General features: G+C 48.4%; 2 protein-coding genes across 3 annotated transcripts in view; one reads left to right on the plus strand and one right to left on the minus strand.

Moving 5' to 3' along the window:
• The first annotated feature begins 9855 nt into the window (after positions 1 to 9855).
• On the plus strand, positions 9856 to 13147 carry SCGB1A1 (secretoglobin family 1A member 1). The gene is made up of 3 exons (XM_084773082.1): positions 9856 to 10012; positions 12124 to 12311; positions 12983 to 13147. The coding sequence occupies exons 1-3, from the start codon at positions 9958 to 9960 to the stop codon at positions 13028 to 13030; spliced, it is 291 nt and encodes a 96-aa protein (XP_084629208.1). The 5' UTR covers positions 9856 to 9957; the 3' UTR covers positions 13031 to 13147.
• A 3002-nt stretch (positions 13148 to 16149) lies between these two features.
• Positions 16150 to 22878, minus strand: part of AHNAK (AHNAK nucleoprotein) — a 92620-nt gene continuing 85891 nt past the window's right edge. The window contains exon 6 of one of the 2 annotated variants that reach the window (XM_084773074.1): positions 16150 to 16432. In XM_084773074.1, the coding sequence (XP_084629200.1) occupies positions 16422 to 16432 (11 nt within the window). In that variant the 3' untranslated portion in view covers positions 16150 to 16421. Of the gene's footprint in view, positions 16433 to 19575; positions 19924 to 22878 lie in introns of those variants that run through there. The other variant, XM_084773075.1, reaches the window with a different exon arrangement.

Consider the following 22878-nt stretch of genomic DNA (forward strand, 5'->3'; position numbering starts at 1 on the left):
CCTTCTTGTCATTTTTCCTGTCACTCTGGGTCCACCCAGAGAAAGACCCTTAAGTAACTTCAGAGGAAAGTAAATTCCAGCCAGTTCTGGCTGTTTTCCTGAGTTTTCACAAGGCTGCAAGGCTCCACTAAGCTCAGAGCATGTGCATTGAGCTATGTTTGCTCATATGACCGTACATCTCAAGCTGAGCTATTAACAGGTAGAGAGCTAAGCTGGCAGCTCAGCCCCCACAGGAAGATCCCTGGGCTGAGTAACCGGGCCCCATTTTCAAAGCCTTTTTTTCTACCCCTAACTCTGGATGCAACCTCTGATAACTATGCTCTCTGAAATCCACAGGGTAGAGTAAATGTTCTCCATAGCCCTTGGCTCTTTCAGATCAAAGACTCCATGGAGAGTTGTTGGGAGTTCAGACTTGGGATAAGTCAGAAGCAGTTGTTAAGAATTACCTGACCTTTAATCTCAGCACTTGGAAGACAGAGGCAGGGAGATCTCTGTGAGTTCAAGGCTAGCCAGCCTAGTTCCAAGCCATTTCAGGTTGCATAGAGAGACCTTGTCCCAAGAAAGAGGAGAAGGAGGATGAGGAAGAAGAGGAAGAGTCCCAGTTAGTCTTTGGCAGAGGAACATTCTAGAAGTGTTAACCCATATGATTTTTTTCCCTTTTATTTTCCTTTCTTCTCTTAGCTCTTCGTTGATTCGGGCAGCCTAGGAGGCCCCAGGGAAGGACTGTGAAAGAACAAGGCAATGAAAGGGGAAAGTCTTTTCCTGGCTTTTACAGTTCAGACGCCAGCCCTCCGGAGCATGGAAAAACCTCCGGGTGCCAGCTGAGTGTAAGAGGCAGGCCTCAGAGCCCTGCTACGTACCAGCTGAAAGAGATTGCCAGGACGGAGGGCAGGGTGGCGAGTGAAAAAGCAAGTGTCGCTAAGTGCTGGTGGTCCCCACTGAGACCTCTGTTCCCTCCAGTGCAGGCAGGAAAAGGAGTTTGAGAAAATACAGAGAAGAAGGGATTCATTGGAAGCAGAGGTAGAGAAAAAAAAAGAGGACAACTGACTACAAATATGATCAAAATATAAACTTGTATTGCTGCCTGTGGTAGCTCACGCCTTTAACCCCAGCACTCAGGAGGCAGAGACAGGTGGGTCTCTATAAATTTGAGGTCAGCCTAGTCTTTTAAAAAGTGACCAAAGCATAGTAATTATAAAGGCTGAAGCAAGAGAAACTTTAAAGATGTTTGCAGCCAAGAATGGCAGTTCACATCTGTAGTCACATCCCTCAGGAGACTGAGGCAGGAGACTCAGGAACGTGGGGCTAAACAGAGCAAGTTGCCTTGGGCGGCGTCTTTATAGGACAGAGAAAGGCACCCATGAAATGAAATCTCAGTGATACCGCTGTTTAAACCAAACCTGAACAATGACAACACTAGGTGGCACGCCACCGTGAATAGGGGAAATCTCACGGGGCCCCACTCCTCAATGAAGGGCTATTGGCAATGAACAAGTACTTGGAAAAACAAGTAGTCTCCCCCAGGCATGAGGCACCTGATTGGTTATCCAATACCAAATGGTTGGACTTAAAGACTATACAAACATGCAGCACTAAGTGACCTCAGCAGACTGTATTTACATATTTATCTTTTTATATATGTGAAAATAATAAAGAAAATGAGGCCACGAGGAATGGAGGGATGGGGGGCTTACAGAGGAGATTGAGGGGGATTATAGGACTACAGTGTACTTACAGAAAACTAAAAATGATCAATTCAATTCAATTTTTAAAATCTTTTTAAAGAGCTGTTTTAATTCCACCCAACCACAGCAACTGGAATATTTGTTTTTAAATGGTCAAGGTGGACTGTTTTCATCTGGTGAGTTAATGTTGCAGGTCACCAGGGTTAACTGAGTTTTTGTATCTGTAGCACTAAGATAAATTCTTTTTTTAAATTGTTCTTTGTTTTAGAATAAGTCAGGGCCTGGGGATGTGGCTCAATGAGCAGAGTACTTGCCTAATATGCACAACATTATGAGTTTAACCCTCGGCAGCACCTAAGTTAGGAGTGGTAGGGGAAGTTCAAGGTCAGCCTTGGCTACCTAATGAGATCCTATCTCAAAAGTAAAACTTAAATTAAAAGCAGCGCAATTTAGTAATTGCCAAAAAAATTTTGCCTTTTGCAGTATTTTTAATTTTGAGAAAATTGGCATATTGATTTACTAGCTATTTATGTAACACTTAACATATCCAACTATAACAACAAAACAAAACAAAACAAAAAACCCAAAGGACAACTAGAGAAATATGTAGGCCATTGAATAAACAGTTGTGTTTTCATACATATCCGTGTGTGTTCTGACTTTTGTTTTCATTGGCATGGTTTTATAGACACTTAGTTCCCAGGCCCCAGCACAGCACAGGAGCAGCCAGACTGTTGAGCTGGTGAAATGGCTCAGAAGTTAAAGGCACTTGCCTCTAGGCCGGACAACGCGCGTTCAATCCCCAGGACCCCCATGATGACCCCACAAGTTGTCCTCTGACCTCCACACTAATGCCATGGTGTGTGCATGCATTACATATTGTGTGATAGACAATGCGTGTGTGCCCTATATGTGCTATAATTAAAATATATAAGCATAAGAATATAACTGTATCAATTAGAAAATATAAACTATATATGATAGATAGTAGATTAGATCAGATAGAAAAGGGGAAATGCTACTTCATTGTGGAGCCCCTCTTTTGGGGACCCTGAATCACCATGTACATAATGATGGACTAAAATTGACTGACGAGGAAGGAAAGCATCAGTCTGTTGGCAGGGGAAGCAGCTTTGGAACCTCAGCAGATTCCTTCCTCTTGGTGAGACATCAACTGGTACTCAGACTTTTGGAGCTTAAAGAAGCCCTGACCCCCACCCTATCCCCTTTCCATGGACTGCAGCTGGGGCCCTGCTAAGCCACTCCGGCAATCAACAATAGAGCTTGGTGCTGGCCCACATCTGCCACCACATCAGTTTGTCTTCCCTGTGCCTGCCAGCTGAGAGCAGAGCTATGTAATCCACAGTTCACACTGGGGACAGGGGAACCTCAGCAGTGACTAGCCAAATATGTGAATGGGTACAAACCCAGGGCAAGGAAGGTGGGAGAGGTCAGAACCCAAGTGACTCACGGAAGAAGAAAGAACCTGCAGAGGTAAGCAACGGAATGAGCGAGCATCCTGGGAAAGGTCAACAAGTGAATTGTTGTTCTTCTGTCAACCTCCAAATCCCCAAAGCAAGCCAGTAGAAGGGACGGGAACGGTCTCCTCTCAGTAGCGTAATCATCCACACCCCTCAAAGGGAACTTAGTCCCAAGTGAAGAACCTGCTGGTTCTGCTGGGACACCCTTGCAAGGCAGCTCTCCCCAGCTCTCACCCTCTGCCTGCCCCACCTTTCCATCTGCAAACTTCAGTTCAGTCACACCTCCTGAGGACAGTGCCTGCCTAGCTGGGGAGCCAAGAAAGCACCCAGATTTGCAATATGCCTAAGCCTACCTCCACCCTCCCCAAAGCCCTTGGGCTCCGGGAACAGAGACAGCCAAGTCGTTTCATGCCTGAGTGTAATTGGCAGCTGGCGGGTGGTGTTTAGCCACGAGACGCCACTCTGCAGCCTTGAAAGTTGTAAGCTCAAGGACAGCCTGCTCTACTCAGTGAGTTCCAGGCCAACAAGGGCTACACAGAGACCCTGTCTCAAAAAACCCAGACGGAAAGAGACAGTGGAAGATAACACATGTTGATCTCTGGCCTCTAAACATGCCCACACAGGCTAGTGAACCTTCACATAAACACACACACACACACACACACACACACACACACACACACACACACCTCACATGCACGCACGCACATTTCAAAAGACAAGACATACATTGTCCCATAACATTAAATGGGAAAAGCAAGATCAGGAGTTCAAGGCCAGCCTCAGTTATATAGCAAGTTCCAGGCCAACTTGGGCTGCATGAGACCTTGTCGTAGAAAACAGATGAACCGTGAAGTAAGCAAGAGGTTCAGCAGACAAAGATACTGAGTTCAATTCCTGCAAACATCCAAAGGTGGAAGGAAGAGAATTAACTCCACAAAGCTGTCTCTGACCTCTCTCCATAGGCCCTGTAGCACGTGCACATACAATAAAGATAAGTAAAAAGTCAGGAAAAAAAATTAAACAAGCAAAAAAGAAATGCACAGTCACAATAAATCTGCATTGGCTATAAGCTTTTGAAGGAGACTGCACTGGGTTCGTCCTAACCCTAGGTGGAGACTGTGCACTTTAACTTAATTTACTTTAGTATTTTGTTTATTTATTTTGTGTATGAGTGCTCTATCTGCATGTGCATCTGCAGGCCAGAAGGGGGCATTAGATTCCAGTATAGATGGTTGTGAGCCACCATGTGGTTGCTGGGAATTGAACTCAGGACCTTCAAAAGAACAGACAATGCTCTTAGCCACTGAGCCATCTCTCCAGCCCACTTAATTTACTTTAAGCTGCACCACGTCTCCATGAAACTGTGTCATAGTCGGACGGAGCTATAGATATCTACTTGAATTCTGTCATCTAGATAAATACTCACCAACTATAATTTAGTGATCTCCATTCGGCACTCTAGAGTCAGCAGGAGGGGATACGTGACCGTGGTGGTTTGAATAGGAACAGCCCCTATAGATTCATACGCTTGAATTCTTGGCCCATAGGAAGTAGCACTATTAGGAGGTGTGGCCTTGTTGGAGTAGGTGTGGCCTTGCCTGAGGAAGCATGTCACTGTGAGAGTGGGCTGGCTTTGAGGCCTCTGGAGCTCAAGTCAGTTCCTTCCTGCTGCCTGCTGATGCGGGTCCATGTCTGTCTGCGAGCCACCATGCTTCCCTCTGTGATGGTCACGGACTGAACCTCTGAACTGTGGACTAAACCTCTGAAGCCAGCCCCAACTAAATAGTTTAGCGTTGCCATGGGCTGGCCAGTCTTGATGCATGCCTTTAATCCCAGCACTCAGGAGGCAGAGGCAGGTGGATCTCTGTGGGTTCAAGGCCAGCCTGGTCTACAGAGGGTGCTCTAGGACAGCCAGGGCTACACAGAGAAACACTTTCTTGGAAAAGAAAGAAGGAAAGAAAGAAAGAAAGGAAGGAAGGAAGGAAGGAAGGAAGTTAGTTGCCATGGTCATTATGTCTCTTCACAGCAATAAACCCTCTAACTAAGATAATGACCACTATTTTAGGTCCTCTTTTAAAAAGCGCAAAGGAAGGGCTGGAGAGAAAGATGGCTTAGTGGTTAGGCACACTGGTTGCTCTTCCTGAGGACCTGGGTTTGGTTTCCCACACCCTCATGGCAGCTTACATTGGCTGTAACTCCAGTTTGAGGAGATCTCAGGCACGTACATGGTACACAGACATACATGCAGGCAGAACACCTATACACATAAAATAATTTTTCAAAAGTTCTGAGGATCTAGGCATCATCGCTGCTCAGAAAAACAACTAACTGCTCAGAAGGTGCCAAGCCCTTCCATGGAGAGTTCTAGATCAATAGGTGCCAAGCCCTTCCTAGGAGGGGTCTAGATCAATGCAGGGGGTCAGCCATGGGATGGAAGAAAATGAATCAAACTCATGAGGGGGAAAAAAATCTCAGAGCTAGCCACTGGTGGGGAGGACACAGAGACAGGCTTCTGCAGCTTGCCCAGCAGTTGACCTCGTCGTGAGCTGACCCCAGCCTGTGTGGTCTGACCAGTCCTTCTGTGGCACAGGCAGATGATCACTAGGCCCAGGATGAACCACCCTGAGCCTCCAACCTGACTTCTGCACCATGTTGGGACTTGTTACTCCAGCTTCTGCTCTCTGGGACAGGCTAAGCACTGAAGCCAGGGGATAAACATCTCGTCTTAGGCAATACCTCCTGGCAGCACCTGGTGAAGGCCACTACAGACTTCACCCTCCCTCCTGCCACAGCCACTAGATTCATAAGGGAGAACAAGGAAAGGGCTCACTAAGAGACACTGAACATGGCCCAACAACCTGGCGCCCACATGCGTACTCACATGGTACCCACACACGCCAGGAGTGTGGGGGAAGGGCCAGTTGACCTAGGGATTTGAGAATCCAAATACTCAGGCAAAAAGCATCCAGGCCCATCAGTTCCCCCCTGACTGTGCGTGAGGCTCCTCCTGACCGGTTCTGAAATCGGGGCCAACATATTTATATCACTCCAGAAGGCTCCCAGCTCAGACCTCAGAATTCTCCATCAATCTAAGGGATCAGGATTCCACAAAACCAGTCACGGCTAATGCAGGACGGAAGGAGGGTGGAAGGACCAGTAGGAGATGTGCCATTCAACACCACCTTCATGGTCCTAGCAACCAAGTGGTTTCTATTTCCCAAGGGAATCATATACCTGGCCCAGTGCAGCCAGAGATGGCAGCCCCTAGCTCTCCCCCAGATACTAAGCAAGCTTAGGGCTCTAGCCTCTAAGTCAAGGGGTGAGGTGGGGTGGGGGTGCTTTAGACCTTGGTTGACACATCCCTGTGGAGGTTCAGAGAAGCAGGTGTTTCACAGATCCCAGGGAAGGGGAGAGGCCCGCCGCTGCCAAGCAGGGCCCTCCCAGGGGCCAGGATGGACGAGGCTGTCCAGTCCTCTTGGTGATAGCGGTCTGTGGACCACTGCCCCAAAGCTGACCTCCATCTTCTGCTCACTGAGTCCAAACAAAGCCATCACCCAGGAACAGTACTGTGCTTTCATGACCTGAGCCAGAGACCCAGTCAGAAAGAAAGAGTGACATGGCAGGGAAGTGGGGAGAATGAACCCCATAAATGAACTTGGAAGAAGAAGAAGGGATTTGGAAGAGAGGACAGATGGAGGCAAGTGGCAGAAGCTAATGCAGGGTCCAGACTATCCTGAACGCCGTATAACTTAAGCCCTGTAGAAGGGCCTGAGTGCAGCTGTCCACAAAGGGTACATACTACAGACTTCCATGAGTGTGTGTGTGAGTGTGTGTGTATGCACACTGCACGCAAATACGTAAATATGACTTGTCTCTGTGTGTGTAAGAGTGCACTGCACAGGGTGGAGGCCAGAGGTGGACATCAGGTGTCTTCCTTCATCCCTCTCCATCTTGTTGTTCAGACAGGGCCTCTCACTGAACCTGATTGTGTGGCCCATTTGGTTAGACGGACGGACGAGCCAGCAAGCTTCCGGGTTCCCCTTGTCCCCACCTCCCCCAGGGCTGGGATTCCAGGCACACTTAGCTTTTTTGCACGGATGCTTGAAAGCCAAACTCAGTTCCTCACGCTTGCACAGTGTGTACTGTGTGCCCACTGAGCCATCTCCCCAGGTCACCTGTGTCCATTCTATTTGTTTAGGTTTGGTTTGGGGTTTTTTTGTTTGTTTGTTTTTGTTTTTGTTTTCAAGACAGGGTCTCTCTGTGTAGCTTTGGCTGTCCTGGAACTCATTCTGTTGTCCAGGTTTGCCTCAAACTCAGAGATCCTCCTATCTCTGCCTCGTGAGTGCTAGGATTAAAGGCGTGTGCCACTGCCACCACCACCATTGGCACTATGTTCATTTTAAAGACCCTTGTCTTTTTTTTTTTTTTTTTTGGTAGATTCAAATCTATTTACATTCTTCTACATGCTGACATCCAGTTAGACCAGCACTATTTCCAACATACTGGGTTTTTTTGTTGTTTTTTAGCTTTTTTGATTGAAAAATAAAATCATTCATATTACATCTCAATTGCTATCCCATCCCGTGCATCCTCCCATTCCTCCCTCCCTCTCACTTTCACTCCATTACCCTTCCCTATGACTGTGACTGATGGGAACCTCCTCCCCTTGAATATGATACTAGGGTATCAAGTTTCTTCTTGGTAGTCTGCTATCCATCCTCAAGTGCCATCAGGCCTCTCCATCAAGGGGACATGGCCAAATATGGGGCACCAGAGTTCATGTGAAAGTCAGTCCCCACTCTCCACTTAACTGTGGAGACTATTCTGTCCCTTGGCTAGGTCTGGGTAGGGGTTTGATGATGACTGCATGTATTGTCCTCGGTTGGTGCCATAGATTGAGCAGGCCCTTGTCTTTAAAATGGCACTCACACCATTCTGTGCCCAGCCACTGGGCTGTATCACTAAGTGGCCATGTCACACGTCCAGGAAGGCTTCCCGGTTTATTATCTGGCTTGGAATTTGGGAGTGGAAAAATATGTAGAGACAATCTCACTCTAGGACTCAAAGACAGCGATTACGATGCTCTTCACAAAGCTACCTGTGAAGGGAAGCATAAGAACTCTTTCTGGTGGTGGCGCATGCGTTTAATCCCAGCACTTGGGAGGCAGAGGCAGGTGGATCGCTGTGAGTTCGAGGCCAGCCTGGCCTACAAAGCAAGTCTAAGACAGACAAGGCTACACGGAGAAACCCTGTCACAAAAAAAAAAAAAAAAACAAAGCCAAAAAAAAAAAAACTCTTTCTACATTTATGGCTACATCAGCCTCTGTGATGGTTCAGGCCAGAGACACAGAACTGAGCTAAGCATATAGTTTGAACTGATGGACAGGACAGCTCAAGAACAGTGGGAAAGCACACACTACAGGCCCAGGGCCTTAGGAAAGAAGCAAGCCAAAATGCCCCCAACTTTAAATCCCCTTCCCGTTATGTCATTAGATTCAAACAGCCCTCAGGGAGGATGTGACCTTAGGCAGGGCAACACTGCGTAGCAGGGGCAGACCCTGAGGTTACTGGAAGCTGAAGGCTCTCGGCCAACCAGAGTTCTCACAACCTCTAGGCAGAAGTTCATAAGGGCTGGGGGGGGGGGGGAAGGGGGGGAGGGTTGGGGGGAGGGTAGGGGGAGGGCCTGAAGTACCTTTCCAGGTCTTCCCCAATTTCCAGTCCCACCACACCACAGTAGGTACAGAGCTTCTGTTGACGCAGTGGAGGATGAACAGGGTTTGTGGAAATGGAGAATGGCCAGGGAGTGCAAGCAAGCCAGGTTACATGCTAAGACCCAAAGCACTGGAGAAGGGAAAGTGTAAACACTGAACATGGCCGTGGGAAGCAAGGAGGCTAAGGCCGAGGCCTGGGAACTGCTACCACTTGAGAACTGTCAACATCAAGAAAGAATAAGAAAGAATGGCCAAGGAAGGAAAACAGGAAAGGGCCCGAGTGTGGGAGAGCCTGGGAGAAAACACAGCAAGAGGGAGGAGGCTATAGGGTAAAGGCCAGGGAGAGGTCAAGCCAGATAAAGACTGAAGGTGCCCTCGCCTGGCCATCAGAAGGGCAGGACTCAGCGATGGCTCTGGGTAGGCACAGGCCTAGCTTGCCTGGGTGGGACCTGGGTCTCTGGTGTGCATACTATGAAGAAGTCTCTATTTGTTTACATCTGCTACATGCGGAATCTAACCTGACCAATGATGCCCAAGAAGCAAGTGACGCTTTGTGGGATGAAGTCTAGACACTTTCCTTGGAGGAAGGCAGGAGGACCCCGGGGACATTTCAGAGTCCTCCGTTCTTGACCTTCCCTGGGATTTGTGAAGGGCCTCTCGGCCTCTGCTTCTCCGGGGTTACAAATTGCTTCCTGGAACCCAGAGCTCTCCGTGCTTGACTTCAAAGAGAGGACACAGGTGTCCACGTTTCCACCGATCTCTGACTTGGTTTTCCGCCCCCTCGCACCCCAGCTGCCCGAACACTCCACAAGTGGCCTGTTGTTTGACCTCAGTTTCAATGGGAACAGAAACTGGGCTTAAGAAAAGAGATTATTTACTTATTCCACAGAGAAGATGGCCAAGTAAATAATGCATTATGCTAAGTGGAGTCGAATCCCTGCCCCGCGCCCCCCACCCCCACCCCCCCCCACACCTCTTGTGTGGTGCCTGAAACATATAAAAAGCCACCTGGTGTGTGCACACGCACTACAACACCACTCCACATCTAAAGGCAGCCAGAGCCTCTCAGCCTCCACCATGAAGATCGCCATCACAGTCACTGTGGTCCTGCTGTCTGTCTGCTGCAGCTCAGGTGAGTGCCCAGGGAGGGAAGTGGCCAGTCCCTCTGTAGCTGCCTGGAGGGCCTGGATGGAGAGACTCTAAGAAACGCTGTCTGACGACTGGTGCTATTTTGTGATTAGGGTGAAAGCATTAGGAAGCCCAGCATCTCATTTTTCAAACTCCAGGGATTAGGGAAGCCTGGTGGGGGCAGCTGGGGAGCACCAGAAGAGGCCATCTAAGACCAGAGTAGGAATTTGGAGCCCTTTGAAGCCCTGACTGGGACTGGCTCAAGATGCTAAGAGATCTTGATACAGCCTCCAGGTTGGGGGGGGGGGCGGTCCCCGCCCAACTCTAGCAGTCAGTCTGGAAGAGGAAGTACAGAGACTCAAGTCCTCAAGCCTGAGACAAGGTCTCTTGTTCTGGGAGGAAAGAAACACTCCAGAAAGCGATCTTCCCTTTGGGAAACCGCCAACCCCGGGTGGAATTCTCTAAACATTCTGTCCTCTGGAAAAAGGATTAGATGCCTCTGAATAGTTGTTGCTATCACCATGGAGAAAGGAATGGGAAATGGAAGAGGGAGGGAAGGATGGATAGAGAGATGGAAGGAGGATGGAGGGATGGAGGGAGGGGGAGGGAGGGGGAGGGAGGGAGGGAGGGTGGGTCCATCTATCTCCCTCCAGGCATCTTGTGATTTGGGAATGGAGTTGGGAAAACTCTTCTCTCGGTCAGCTCCTCCCACTCCCACTCCCCTCTGATAATGCTGTATTATTTCCTAAGAATAAACCCCAATTAATGTACTTGAAAAGGTTTGTAACACCCGTGGGTACAGGTTTTATGACCAAGGGGATTGAGACCCCAGACAAAGAGGCAGTGGCGGAAGCTGTTTTTATCACGCACTTTTATTCGTTTTTAAGGGGAAAAGACATCATTTTGGATTAAAATGTCTATTAATTAGATATCAGTGTTATACGTAGAGGTGGGTGGCTCAGCAAGACAGAGATAAAATATGTGAAGGGGGTGAGCTGGCAGGGCATTTGTTTATTGATGTATTCACATATTAAAACTCTGATAGTAAAACTAGTTAATGCTCCTTACAATGTGCTGGTCACTGTCCTCAGCCATTTTTACATAGCATCCCTTTCATTTTCATAACAACCCAACAAAGTAGAGGTAATGTTCCCATTTTGCAGGTTAGACAACCAAGCCACTGCAAAAATGAAACATCCCGCCTGGTGACATTAAGGAAAAGGTTTAAGTTGGAGTGACCATTGTTTTGGGTTTGAGACAGGGTCTCAATCAGGTCTGAATTCACAGCCATCTGGCCTCAGCCTCCCCAGTGCTATATGAGTTACACAACAGATGTGAATTATTATACCCAGCTGGCATGGCCATTAGCCGGAGTGGCCATTTGTAGCAGGAATCACCCCCCGCCCCCCAGTCAGTGCAGTAAAGCCAAATTTGCAAACAATGCAGAGAATTCAAGAGCAAAAAAAAAAAAAAAAAAAAAACCAAATTTGAGACTAAGTTAGAAGATGGAGACAATCGGGGCAGGAAGTCATGTTGCCAGGAGTGAGCACCCCAGCAGACAGCACAATCCAAACAGCCCGCTGTTGCAGGGAACACGGTGAAGCGGGAGGCTTGTCTGCAAACTGACTGTGCAGGCAGACTAGAACCCACGTGTGCATTGATCATCCAGGGCAGGTTTGGAGACCATGCTGGGCTGGCACAAGGGCTGTGTCACATGCTCACAGTAACATGTGGCACAGACCATCACTAGTCATGGGTGAGGAGCATTCTGGTAGAAAGCAAGGCCCCCAGAGGCCTCCTCCCTGTGCCCACGCTGCAGAAAACAACCAGACCAGCCAGCAGCTTCGGTTACACTGTCTAGAACAATGGTAGAAACATTGGCCAACCCCAAGCCAGGAATCCAAAAGCAGCTTAGCCAAGCCCAAAAGCTGGCTGTAACCTAGAAAGTATTCACATTGTGCCAGATTTTCAGGCTCTTGGACCCTCACCAGATCTTACACTCTATCACGCAAGGGCTGCTATCTCTTGCTGACCAGACTGTCTGGTCCAGCAGTGCGCCGGCTGGCTCTTAGGGACGGAGCTGCTTCCATGTGCTTTCTTCTGCTTGCGCTCCAGCTTCCTCGGACATCTGCCCAGGATTTCTTCAAGTCCTCGAGGCCCTCCTCATGGGCTCAGAGTCCAACTATGAGGCAGCACTGAAGCCGTTCAACCCTGCCTCAGACCTGCAAACCGCAGGGACCCAGTTGAAGAAGCTGGTGGATACCCTCCCCCAGGACACCAGGATGAACATCATGAAGCTCACGGTACGCAGCATCCGTCACTCATACTGATTCTAAATGGTTCCCCAATGATGGTGTCATACCATTTGGGGGGGTTACAAGGCTAATAAGTATCCTGGACATGTCCCCTGACTTTGTGAGTGTGTGTGTATGAGTGTGTGTGTGTGTGTGTGTGTGTGTGTGTGTGTGTGTGTGTGTGTTTTAGGTGGGGTCCCTCTGAGCTAGCCTCACTGTCCTATAACTCCCAGCATCAAGTATTCTCCCCACCTCAGCCTCCTAAGTAGCTGGGACCACACGCTTGTACCAGCACACCCAGATCTGTTGATTTTTTTTCCCCTAAGAATTTTTACATTTTGTTTACTTAGTGTGAGTGTGTATGTGGGTGTCGCACATGTGGAGGTCAGAGGACAGTCATTAAGGAGTTGGTTTTTCTCTTTCACCATGCGAGTCCTGTGGGTCAAACTCAGTCAGCTTTGATGGCAGGAGCATTTATTTACAGCTAAGCCATTTTGCCTGCCTTTTAAAAATTATTATTAAAAACTGAGAAAGCCATCCAAAGCCTTCTAAACACCCCCCCTCCTCCATTCCTCTCAGAACTTACTGTAGCTTTTGTCTCTGTTAAGTCTGTGGTCCACTACTCCATCTACTTCTGAGGTTCACTCACTATTATGTGGGGTGTGGGTTCTTTATTCTAGGAGGAAATCCTAACAAGTCCTCTGTGTAAGCAAGACTTGAAATTCTGAAGTTCACTGGATTTCAAAGATACTCTACTGCTAAAGGTTCCTGCCTTTGCCCTGCGCCCCCTTGACCTCCCTCCACCAATCCCCACCTCCTCTCTGCAATAAACTACGAGCATCTCACTTGTCTGCATGTACTGGTCTCTTTATGGTCTTGCTGGGGCCAGAAGGTTGGTCCTGGAATGAGTGAGGTGAGCCAGAACTGAGGGAGGGCAGCTGAGTCCTGCCCTGGGGCCACCAAAGAAATCCCAGAAGGCCTCTCTCCTCTAGGCTTCTCTAGCTAGGACCCACTGTCTATTCAAAGCTCTAACGCAGCTTGTCCAACAGACTTCCTTCCCCAAGTTGGATCCTAAACGTTACCGGATTCTAACCCCATCCTCTGGGCTACCCTGTTCCATCCAGAAGCCTGAGGGGAGGGAGCTTATCCTTTCCTTGTCCGATCAACTCTGGTCATTCACTCCCTCCATACCCACAGGCCGCAAACATCATCCCGGGATGCTATAACCCCAAGGCCCCTTTACAGGCTCCCATCTGGCTTACTACTAAGCCATCCAAGGGCCACGTGCGCGGCCACCACAGGGCGTTTCATCACTTGTAAAAATCTTAGCAGTGTCCCCGCACTCCATCCTTCAAAGCATACAGCACACTGACCATAAATGTTGAAGCTCAAGGCTCATGCCAGCCCGTGTATGCCTCTGCTCAATCCAGACATCTCCCCACCTCCACCACCACCCTTAGCTTCCAAAACCCAAGCCACAACCTCAGGACCTTTCCGCAGGCCACACACAATATAGGTTGCCCCTAATAGGTTGCCCTGACTGGACCCGGACTATACCATCCGAAGAAGTCTAATAAAGAGTGGGCATAGGAGACGTGTGCGGAAAAGCTGTAGAAACAGAACGGGCTGAGGCAGAGGACCTTGGAACAAGGAGGCTAAGCAAGAGAGTGCCAGCCAAGCTGCTAGTCAGGCACCTTGAAGCTCCGGGGGCGGGGGCGGAGGCTGGAGCGAGCCACTCCTGCCTCGCGCATCGTCGCCACGAGGGGGCAGTGTAGTCCACGCTGTCTCCCCGCTCCCCGTGACTTCCCGGCAGAGTACATGGTGAGACGTCATTCTCTAGCATCGATCTTGACTTCTAAAATCTTATTTGGGCGGGTTTTTTTTGGGGGGGGGGGGTTGTGGTTGTTGTTTTTTAATCAAAATTCTGAGGAAAGACACGGAGGAAGGCACACGAATACTGTGGCGCGGCTGAAGCCTGCCAGTGACCAGTCAGTCAGTCCTTTTTGGAATTAGTAGCAATTCCACGCCCAGAAGACTCCAAAGTGCATCCTGACAAATCTAGACTCTGAGATGGACCCTGAAGACAGAGAGGACCAAGAATTTGGAATTCTACCGCCAGCTGCCTACGTTTAGAGTTTCATAGCAGAAACTGCGACGTTACAACCTTTAGCTTGGCTGACGTTAACAATCTCATTTATTTCTCCCACAACCCAGAGCTCAAGCCCAACTCCTGCCCTACCCGATGGTAGAGCCTCCCACACAGGAATCTCCAAGGCCAGTAAACGAGGGACAGTGATGAGAAAAGTCCACCTTAATCACCCGTGTGTACACAACGTTAAAGCCACCACACCCGACCCTTCATTGTCTGCCACAGAGGAGGGGTTAGGATTGTAAAAATTCCAGGGCAGGTCAGAGAGACTGTCGATTCCAAAAGAGATTATTTATGGCAGGCAGGGCCCTGGTGGGGACCTGCCCCGCTCTCTTATTCCCAGGGCTCCAGATTCTTCTATATCCAGGTCATTTTATCTAAGACGCATACCTTCGCCTCCCTGAACTACATCCACCTAGGTGAGTATTATTCAAATGGACAAGGTCCAAGGCCATAGAAGTTCCGAATTTTAACTAGTTATTCACTGCTAGGAAAATATTTACCTTGTACAAACACAGTGCAGATGACTGGGGATAAAAGGAAGTACAATTATATTGCAGTAGGTCTCTAACTTAAGAGGGCTTTGGTGAGGGTAAGAGTGTGCGTTAACCCAGGGAATGTGTGGCACATTAGGTTCCTCAAACACAGAACGCAAGGTAGAAAAGGTAGCTCGATTGAGAAAGAGCTCACTGTGCAAACATGAGGACCTGAAGGCCATCCCTAGCATGGGGGTGGGGGGATTGGGGGGTGGGGGGGGGATGACATCTGGGATTAACTGCACATTTCTTGTGTGCACACACTGATAAACACACACACGCAGAATGCAAAAATGAACTGACTACAAGCACAGAAAGGGTGAATTATATGCACAGTGCATATGAAATCAGAGATTAGGAACCGGCCATTACTGTCTTACGTTTTTTTCCTGGTCCAGCTAAGCAAATATCTTGATCCAGCTGGAAGGCCAAGGTCCTGCCAAGGCCAGTTTGGTTTAATGATGATAATGATGTTTTTAAGGAACTTCAAGCTAAGAATGGTTTTTTACATTTCAAGAATGAAGGAAGGCTGGGTGTGGTGATGCCTGCCCTCAATCCCAGCACTCAGAGGCAGAGGCGGTGTGAGTTCTAGGCCAGCCTAGTCTAAATAAATAGTGAGTTCCAGGCTAGCCAGAGCTACAGAATGAGACCATCTCAGAAAAGGAAAGAAGGAGGGAGGAAGAGAAAATCTATACTTCTAATAAATATATATGTCTATAATAAGCCATCTTCACTATGAATACACCAAACTAAAACACAAATATTCACATTCTCCATTTTAAAAGTATTAAGCACAAACTGTGAATACAAAATTTAAATGTTTCTGAGTAAAAAAAAAATTTAAAACAAGGTCTAATGGTGCTCACCTGTAATCCCAGCATTCAAAAGACAAAGGCAGACAGATTACTGAAAATTCAAGAAAGATCAGCTTTGTCTACAAAAATAAATAGCCAGGTATAGTGGCACACACCTCTAATCCTGGCACTCAGGAGGCAAAGGTTGGCAGATCTCTGAGTTCAAGGCCAGCTTGGTATATGTAGCCAGCCTGGAACTACTTAGTGAGACTCTGCCTCAAGAAAGTAAGGGAGAGAGACAGAGAGAGAGAGAGAAAGCAGAGGGAGGGAGGGAGGGAGGGAGGGAGGAAAAGGGAAAGGAAAGAAAAGAAATTTTAGCACTTTATTAATTTTAACATTTACAAGTCTGAGGAACCGAGGGAAGAGAAAGGCCATATTTCTTGGCGGCTTTGTGAAGAAAACTGTGTATCTGAGTGGGGAAGAAAATTTGAAAACTATGCTCCTGCCATGATCTGCAACCACAGGAATGTTCGCCCGGAGGGGCTGTACAGATGGACTGCCATTGCAGACTCACAGGCTCAGCCGGTTATAACCTGGATCCATTGATTATCAGGGAAGCTGTTGTTGACACATGAGACAGTCAGGGTGAGCCTGGCAGAAAAAAAAAAAAAGATCTGTGACTCACAAGACAGGAACAGGAGAGCAAAGCCAGCCCTCATCAGCCTTATCAAGATGCAGGGGATAAAATGCTGTCCGGCTGAGCTGTTTGTGAATACCAAGGCAGCTGTGGGTGGTAATTCACCACTGCATGATCAGTTGCTCCAAAGGCCTTCAGAAGCCTTGATTGATGGTGATAGGGCCAGGCAAACAATGCACTCTGGAACCTGTCATTAGAGGACGGTCCTCCCAAGCACTTACTGAAATCTACCAACAGGCATGTGAGAAGGAGAAGTGAGTCATTAGTAGCTAGCCACCCAGTGTACTTCCATGAACTAAAATTATAAAATTATGATATATGGGGGGCTAGGGGGAAAAAAGCCTGAAAATAAAATTCAGCTAAGCAAGTGTGGTTGCCAGCTTCAGGACTGATATAACTGCAGCTGGAAACTTGGGTTTGCTGCCCAGCCCAGCCCACAAGCCTTCTTAAGACTTTCACTAACCACCTGAAGTTTTGCGCCCACAGCAGGCAATCACCCCAGCACTTCCTTGGGGGCTCATCCTCGGAGGAGTTCTCCTATCAGAGATGCAGATACCATAAGCCCTAGCAGGACAGAAATGTGGTGAGGAGCTCCCAGGATGAACAGGGATGAGGAGATCTGGGGCATGGGTACTCTGAAGTACTGGGAACTCCTGGCCCTCTGACCTTCGATATCCACTTCAGTCTCTGAGTCCTTTTCAACTGCCCGGAATTAATCCTTTTCTCTGCTCCACTGCCTGCTTTAGGCCTTCAGCATGCTTCCTGGATTATTGCAGGTGATCCGTGAACTTGTTTAACAAATTAGCACAATCTTAATGGCTTCACACACACACACACACACACACCTTAAGAGACCAAACGTCCAAAATGAATGTTACTGGGTTTTAGATCAAGATGTGAACAGCTAGACTTGGTGACTCATACCTATAACCTCAGCACTTGGGAGGCTGAGGCAGGAGCATTGGTATGGCTTCGAGGACTGCCTCAGAAAGGCAAGAAGAAGAAGAAGAAGAAGAAGAAGAAGAAGAAGAAGAAGAAGAAGAAGAAGAAGAAGAAAAGCAGGAACTGTGGAGATGGATCAGTGGATATAAAATGTTTGCTGCACCAGCATGTGGACCCAAGATCAGCTCCCCAGAACTCACATAAGAAATAATTAAACAAAACAGCCAGGTGTGGCAGTAGGCCTGTGAGCCCGTGGATTAAGAGGCTCCTTAGAGTCCTTCTCTGCTCCCAGTCTCTAGGGGGAAGAAAAAGCATAAACTCCTCACCTGGAGCACAGAGGCCTCAGGAACAGCTCTGTTTGCTGCCCTGCCATGCCTTTGGCTTTTGCCGCCACCCCCACCCCCACCTTTCACTCCACATATCCGAAGCCATTAAAAAAAATCTGTTCTGATCACACCTCCACCCCTTTGCCTAAGCAGCTGCCGATGATCTGCCCTTCCCAGCATTCTCAGGGGCACGGATTTTCATCCTTCACCACGCACCTGATGCTCAAGACACACCTACGACCTGCGGCTCACCAAAAGCCCTCACTCAACCAGGATCCTAAATTTTGATTTGCTAAATCAGACCACCTTACGGTTTCTTCAAATATCAGCACTTACGCCCCAAGCCCCACACGTCTCCAGCTCGGTGGGAAAAGCTAGTCTCCTAGCTAGCACACACTAAGCCCTGGTGTATGTACCCTTGTGATTTCAGCACTTGGGAGGTGGAGGCAGGAGGATCAGAAGCCCCAGTCATTTTTTTCTTACATTCTAACTGCCAGACCCTGTCTTGAAATTTAAAAAATACACAGAGGCACACAAAAGGAAAACAAGGCCCTCATGCAAGAGTCCGCATTGCAAGACTTCTGAGTCTCTAACACAGCGGTTCTCAACCTTCCTAATGCTGAGGCCTTTAATACAGTTCTTCACGTTGAGGTGACACCAACCATAAAATTAATTTATTGCTACTTCATAACCATAATTTTGCTACTGTTATGAATCTTAATGTAAATATCTGATACGCAGAATATCTCTGATATGTGACACACACCCCCCAAGGGATCCTGACCCACAGGTTTGAGAACCACTGTTTTTCAAGACAGGGTTTCTCTGTGTAGCCTTGGCTGGCCTGGACTCACTCTGTAGCCCAGGCTGGCCTCGAACTCACAGGAATCCGCCTGCCTCTGCCTCCCGAGTGCTGGGATTAAAGGCGTGCGCCACCACGCCCGGCCCTTGAGACTCTTTTTATTCTTTCTCTCTCTGTCTATCTAGATAGACCCACATCAATAGCCAAGTGGCCCCAGATAGAACACTGGACCCTGCCTCCCAAAATGAGCCAAGACATAAGCCATCATGCTTAGGGATCCACACAGAGCATAGGCAGCTGGCTATAAGAAAAGTTCCAAAGAGCTTGAAGTGCATCAAGCCCTCTGGCCCCACCTTCTTGTTCCAAAAGAAGATGAAATCAGATCACAGCGCCTGAATCTTCCTAACCTCCATATCACTCTGAAGTGCATTCATTTCATGCCTGATAAGTTTTAAGGCTCGATTATTTTGTACTTTACGGATAAATGTTAAATATTAACCAGCTAGTCCAAAAAAGAGATCTTTGAGCATCTGCCACCAGAGCTCAGGAATCTCAGACTGTACCTGGAGTGACAGGACACTTTGGAAAGCCCTGGGTCTAGAGCAGTAATGACTGATACATTAAAGTTTTGTTTTTACTGCCTCAGAGTAAACAAGAGAAAGAGACGGGAGTGAGGGAGAGAAGAAAGAGGAAACAGAAAGAGAGAGGGATGTGTGCAGATTCTGCCTGGCTCCTTAGTCCTGTGGCCGGAGTCACATGATAACTCTGAAAACTGAAGAAAACGTTGCAAGGAAGCTGCCTGCCGATGGCCAACCCTCCCAGGAAGTTGAACTAGCCAGGGAAGGAAACAGTACAGCCCCCAATAAGCTAGCAGGGCATGGTGGTACAAACCTGAAATGCCAACACTCTCTAGGCTGAGGCAGAAGGACTGTAAAGGTGACGCCAGCTTGGGTTACATTATTTCCAAGATCATGGCAAAATACAAGTAAATGAGCAAAACCTATCAAGGTGGTCACAGAACAACAAATGATGCTTGGCGGAGGTTTATTGGGTGGATAAGTAAGTAGACAGTCACCTATTCCCATAGCTGCCAAAGCCACCCCAGCTTGCAAAGATAAGCCGACATCCCACCCCCCTGAAAGCAAAGAAAGCACCCATCAGACTTCTGCTGCAGCCTCTATCCCAGAACTGGCTGTAGCTACAATTGTGTCCGCTCCGAAAAGCCACTTCAGGGAAGGTGTCCCTTTAACTGCAGGTGTTTGTTTCCTTTGGCACGGCAAGATGTAATTTCCCATTTTTAGAACAATGCTCCAAAGAACAGTCACAAAAACAACTTCCAGTGGGAGCAGTTTTCTTCCTGGCCACGGCTACAGCCCTGTAAAGCAACAACAACAGAGGGATTTATTGTTATTATTATTAATTATTCCAAATCCTGTTTGCATCGCTCCATCCTGTTCCTTCTGCATAGGCTGGAAAAGGCCTCCCCGCTGGCCCGCTCCAGCAGAGCCTAGAAACAAACCTGTTGCTAGTAAGAAGCTTAGGAAACTCCTATTGTTGGTTATGTTTGCGTCTGGGCGTACGTTCTTGTGTGGTTTCCACGCAGCAAAGACTGAACGGAAGCTGCGAGAAAGTCAGCGTGTGTCCTTTGGGTGCCCTGCACCAGACCAAGACCAGAAGAGAACAACATGTTCTAGAGCACATCGAAATACCAGATGAAGGTGAGGAGCCAGGAAGGTTGAAGCCACCTCCAGCCTTAGCCCTTGAGAAATCCGGTTCAGGGTAGGAGAAACGCCGCAGAGGCTAAACCCGCTCATTAGAGGCAGGGCAGAGGCTAAACCCGTTCCTCATTCTTCCAGAGGATATGAATTGGGCTCCTCTCATCCAAGCCAGGCCGTTGACCTGTAGCTCCAGTTGGGGGAATTTCAATGCCCTTCTTCTGGCCTCTACCGGCACCCACACCCACTGGGCACAGGGATGGAAGCCAGGGCATTGCACACGCTACATGAGCACTCTATGGCGGAGAGCACTCTCCGTCTCTTTGTAGGCTGGATCTCACTAGGTTGCCTGGGCTAGCCTCCAATTTCAAGCCTTGTCTCTCAGGCCCCCTGAGTAGCCAGAGTAAGAGGCACGTGATATAGTTCTTATTTCTCTTCATTTTCCTTCATAGGACTCTAGGAATAACAACTGGATCGTTATGTTGGTGAAAAGAAAGAGAAAGTGGGGCTGTCCTCACTGTAGAGCTCACGGGGAGGTGATTGCCTCAGTCACTGGACCCACCCGGTCTGTTATACTCAGACTGTCATGTGACATCAACAGCCACCCCTGCTTAACTCTGTAGAAAGGGTCCCTCGCAGGGTGTGGCTCTTCCATGCCACAGTCTCCTCGTGTGGACAGCTTTCTGTTACTATAATGAAATAACTGGCATAATTTCTTTATTTATAAGGAGAAACGCTTATCTGAAGCCGTGTGTATTGGAGAACATGACTGGAGACCCGACACACTCCATTGCTTTGGGCCTTTGATGGACCCAGGTGGCTGTTAGTGAACTTGGGGGTCACAGCCTAATGTGCACGTCCAGTCCAGCCACCTGTCCTCGATAAACCAATTGAAAGTGCCAAATTAAAAGTGGGAAGCAGAGAACGAAGATTATTCAGTGTGAGCACACTGGGAAGAAGGACAGAGAGGAGACCCCCACCCCAAGCCCATCTTCAGGGTCCAGAAGTGAAATCAAAGTTTAGATAGAGGCCAAGAAGAGACTCGATACCCTGTGAGCATATACAGGGGGAGGAGGTCCCCCTCAGTCACAGTCATAGGGGAGGGGAGTAGGGGGAAAGCGGGAGGGAGGGAGGAATGGGAGGATACAAGGGAGGGGATAGCAATTGAGATGTAATATGAATAAATTAATAAAATATTTTTTTTAAGTTTAGATAGAGGGCAAGGACACGCACATCTAAGCAGTCTCTGTCTAGTTGTGACCCCATCCAGCCCCAGCCCCTCTTTATCTGGGTTTTAGTCACATCCTGGAAGGTGGGCTGACAAGCTGTTAGACGGTACGAAGTCTCTTTCCAGGAGACAAGTTCCACCTCTGGCTGGTGACTTTTCTTCTGCCCAGCGTGAGAATTCTGGGAAAATTCCCATTCCTTCAGCGTCTACTGTTCAGGTAGTTTGATAGTCAGATTGAGAGACACAAGGGACGCTTCAGGATACCTTCGTTTCTGCCAGGCCAATTACAGCTACAGGGGACTGACACAAACAGCTTACCTTGCCGCCAGGAAGCAGAGAGAAAGAGGTAGTGGCTGAGGTCCCACAGTCCCACCCCTTAAAAACCTAAGTCTCTCCTACCTGGCTTCACCTCCTAAAGGTTCCGTCACCTCGCAAATGGCACCCTGGGAATCAAGGCCTTAACATATGAGCCTTTTTCCCCCCCAGGGAGCATTCAACACCCAAACTGTAGCACCTCCCAGCACTGGTTTGTACTGAAGCCAACACCTCAAAATCTACTCACCCAAGCTGTGAGCATGCTGCCAGGGCATCCCCCTGCTCCAGCAACTCCTGTTCTCTCCCTTATAACCTTTGACCTTCTTCTGTCTTCTTCCTCTTTCATTTTCAGTTGTCTGTAGAGCATTTACACACTTGCTTTTTAAAAAAAAAACTTTCTACCTCTTCTGTCTCTCCTTCTCTAAACAGGGTTTTCTCAGCCTCGGTACCACTGACATCCTGGGCTAGACCATTGTCTGTTGGGAGCTGGGGCTATAGAACACACAATCTCCATCTTCACTGCAAAGCGAAAGGCCTCGGGGTAAGGGAGGGGGTGGCTGGGAAGCCGAATCATCACTTTTCAAACTTAAAGGGGCCTGAGATATGATCTAATACAACCCCCTCATTTCGCAGATGAGGAAACATCCTGAGAGGGGGAGGAAAGAGGATGTGTCAAGGCCAAAAATGTGGGGGAACAAGTGCCAGGCCAAACAGGAAGTCAAGATTCCAGGCCTTGCAGCAGGATTTCCAGTCCCGTTGGGACCCCAGGGATTGCTTTCTTCAGCTTCTTTTTTCCCTCCAAGACTTTCTCTCATTCCAGAAACCAGAGCGAGCAACATCTCCAAGCCGCCAGTCCAGGAGTGCCAACGTCCATGCCTGGAACTAGTTTCCTAAGCTTCGAGTGGACAGAGATGACCACAATCATATCCAGAATATGACTCATACTGCGGTCACATCTCAGCGCAATCCTGCAATCATGACTGAAAAGATGGTCATGCCATCTGACCACACCTGTCCCCACTGAAGACAACAGAGAACAAGGGATCTGCCAAGCAGGGGAGGGAGCCTGTGA

Source organism: Acomys minous (genome assembly GCF_964271855.1).
Source record: "Acomys minous genome assembly, chromosome: 2".
Classification (NCBI taxonomy): domain Eukaryota; kingdom Metazoa; phylum Chordata; class Mammalia; order Rodentia; family Muridae; genus Acomys; species Acomys minous.

Bases quoted from the DNA above. Each gene is read 5' to 3' on its own strand.
- SCGB1A1 (XM_084773082.1), top strand. From the start codon at position 9,958: ATGAAGATCGCCATCACAGTCACTGTGGTCCTGCTGTCTGTCTGCTGC. The intron at 10,013-12,123 runs GTGAGTGCCCAG...CTTGCGCTCCAG, and splicing joins GTCTGTCTGCTGCAGCTCAG to CTTCCTCGGACATCTGCCCA. The intron at 12,312-12,982 runs GTACGCAGCATC...TCTTTATTCTAG, and splicing joins TGAACATCATGAAGCTCACG to GAGGAAATCCTAACAAGTCC.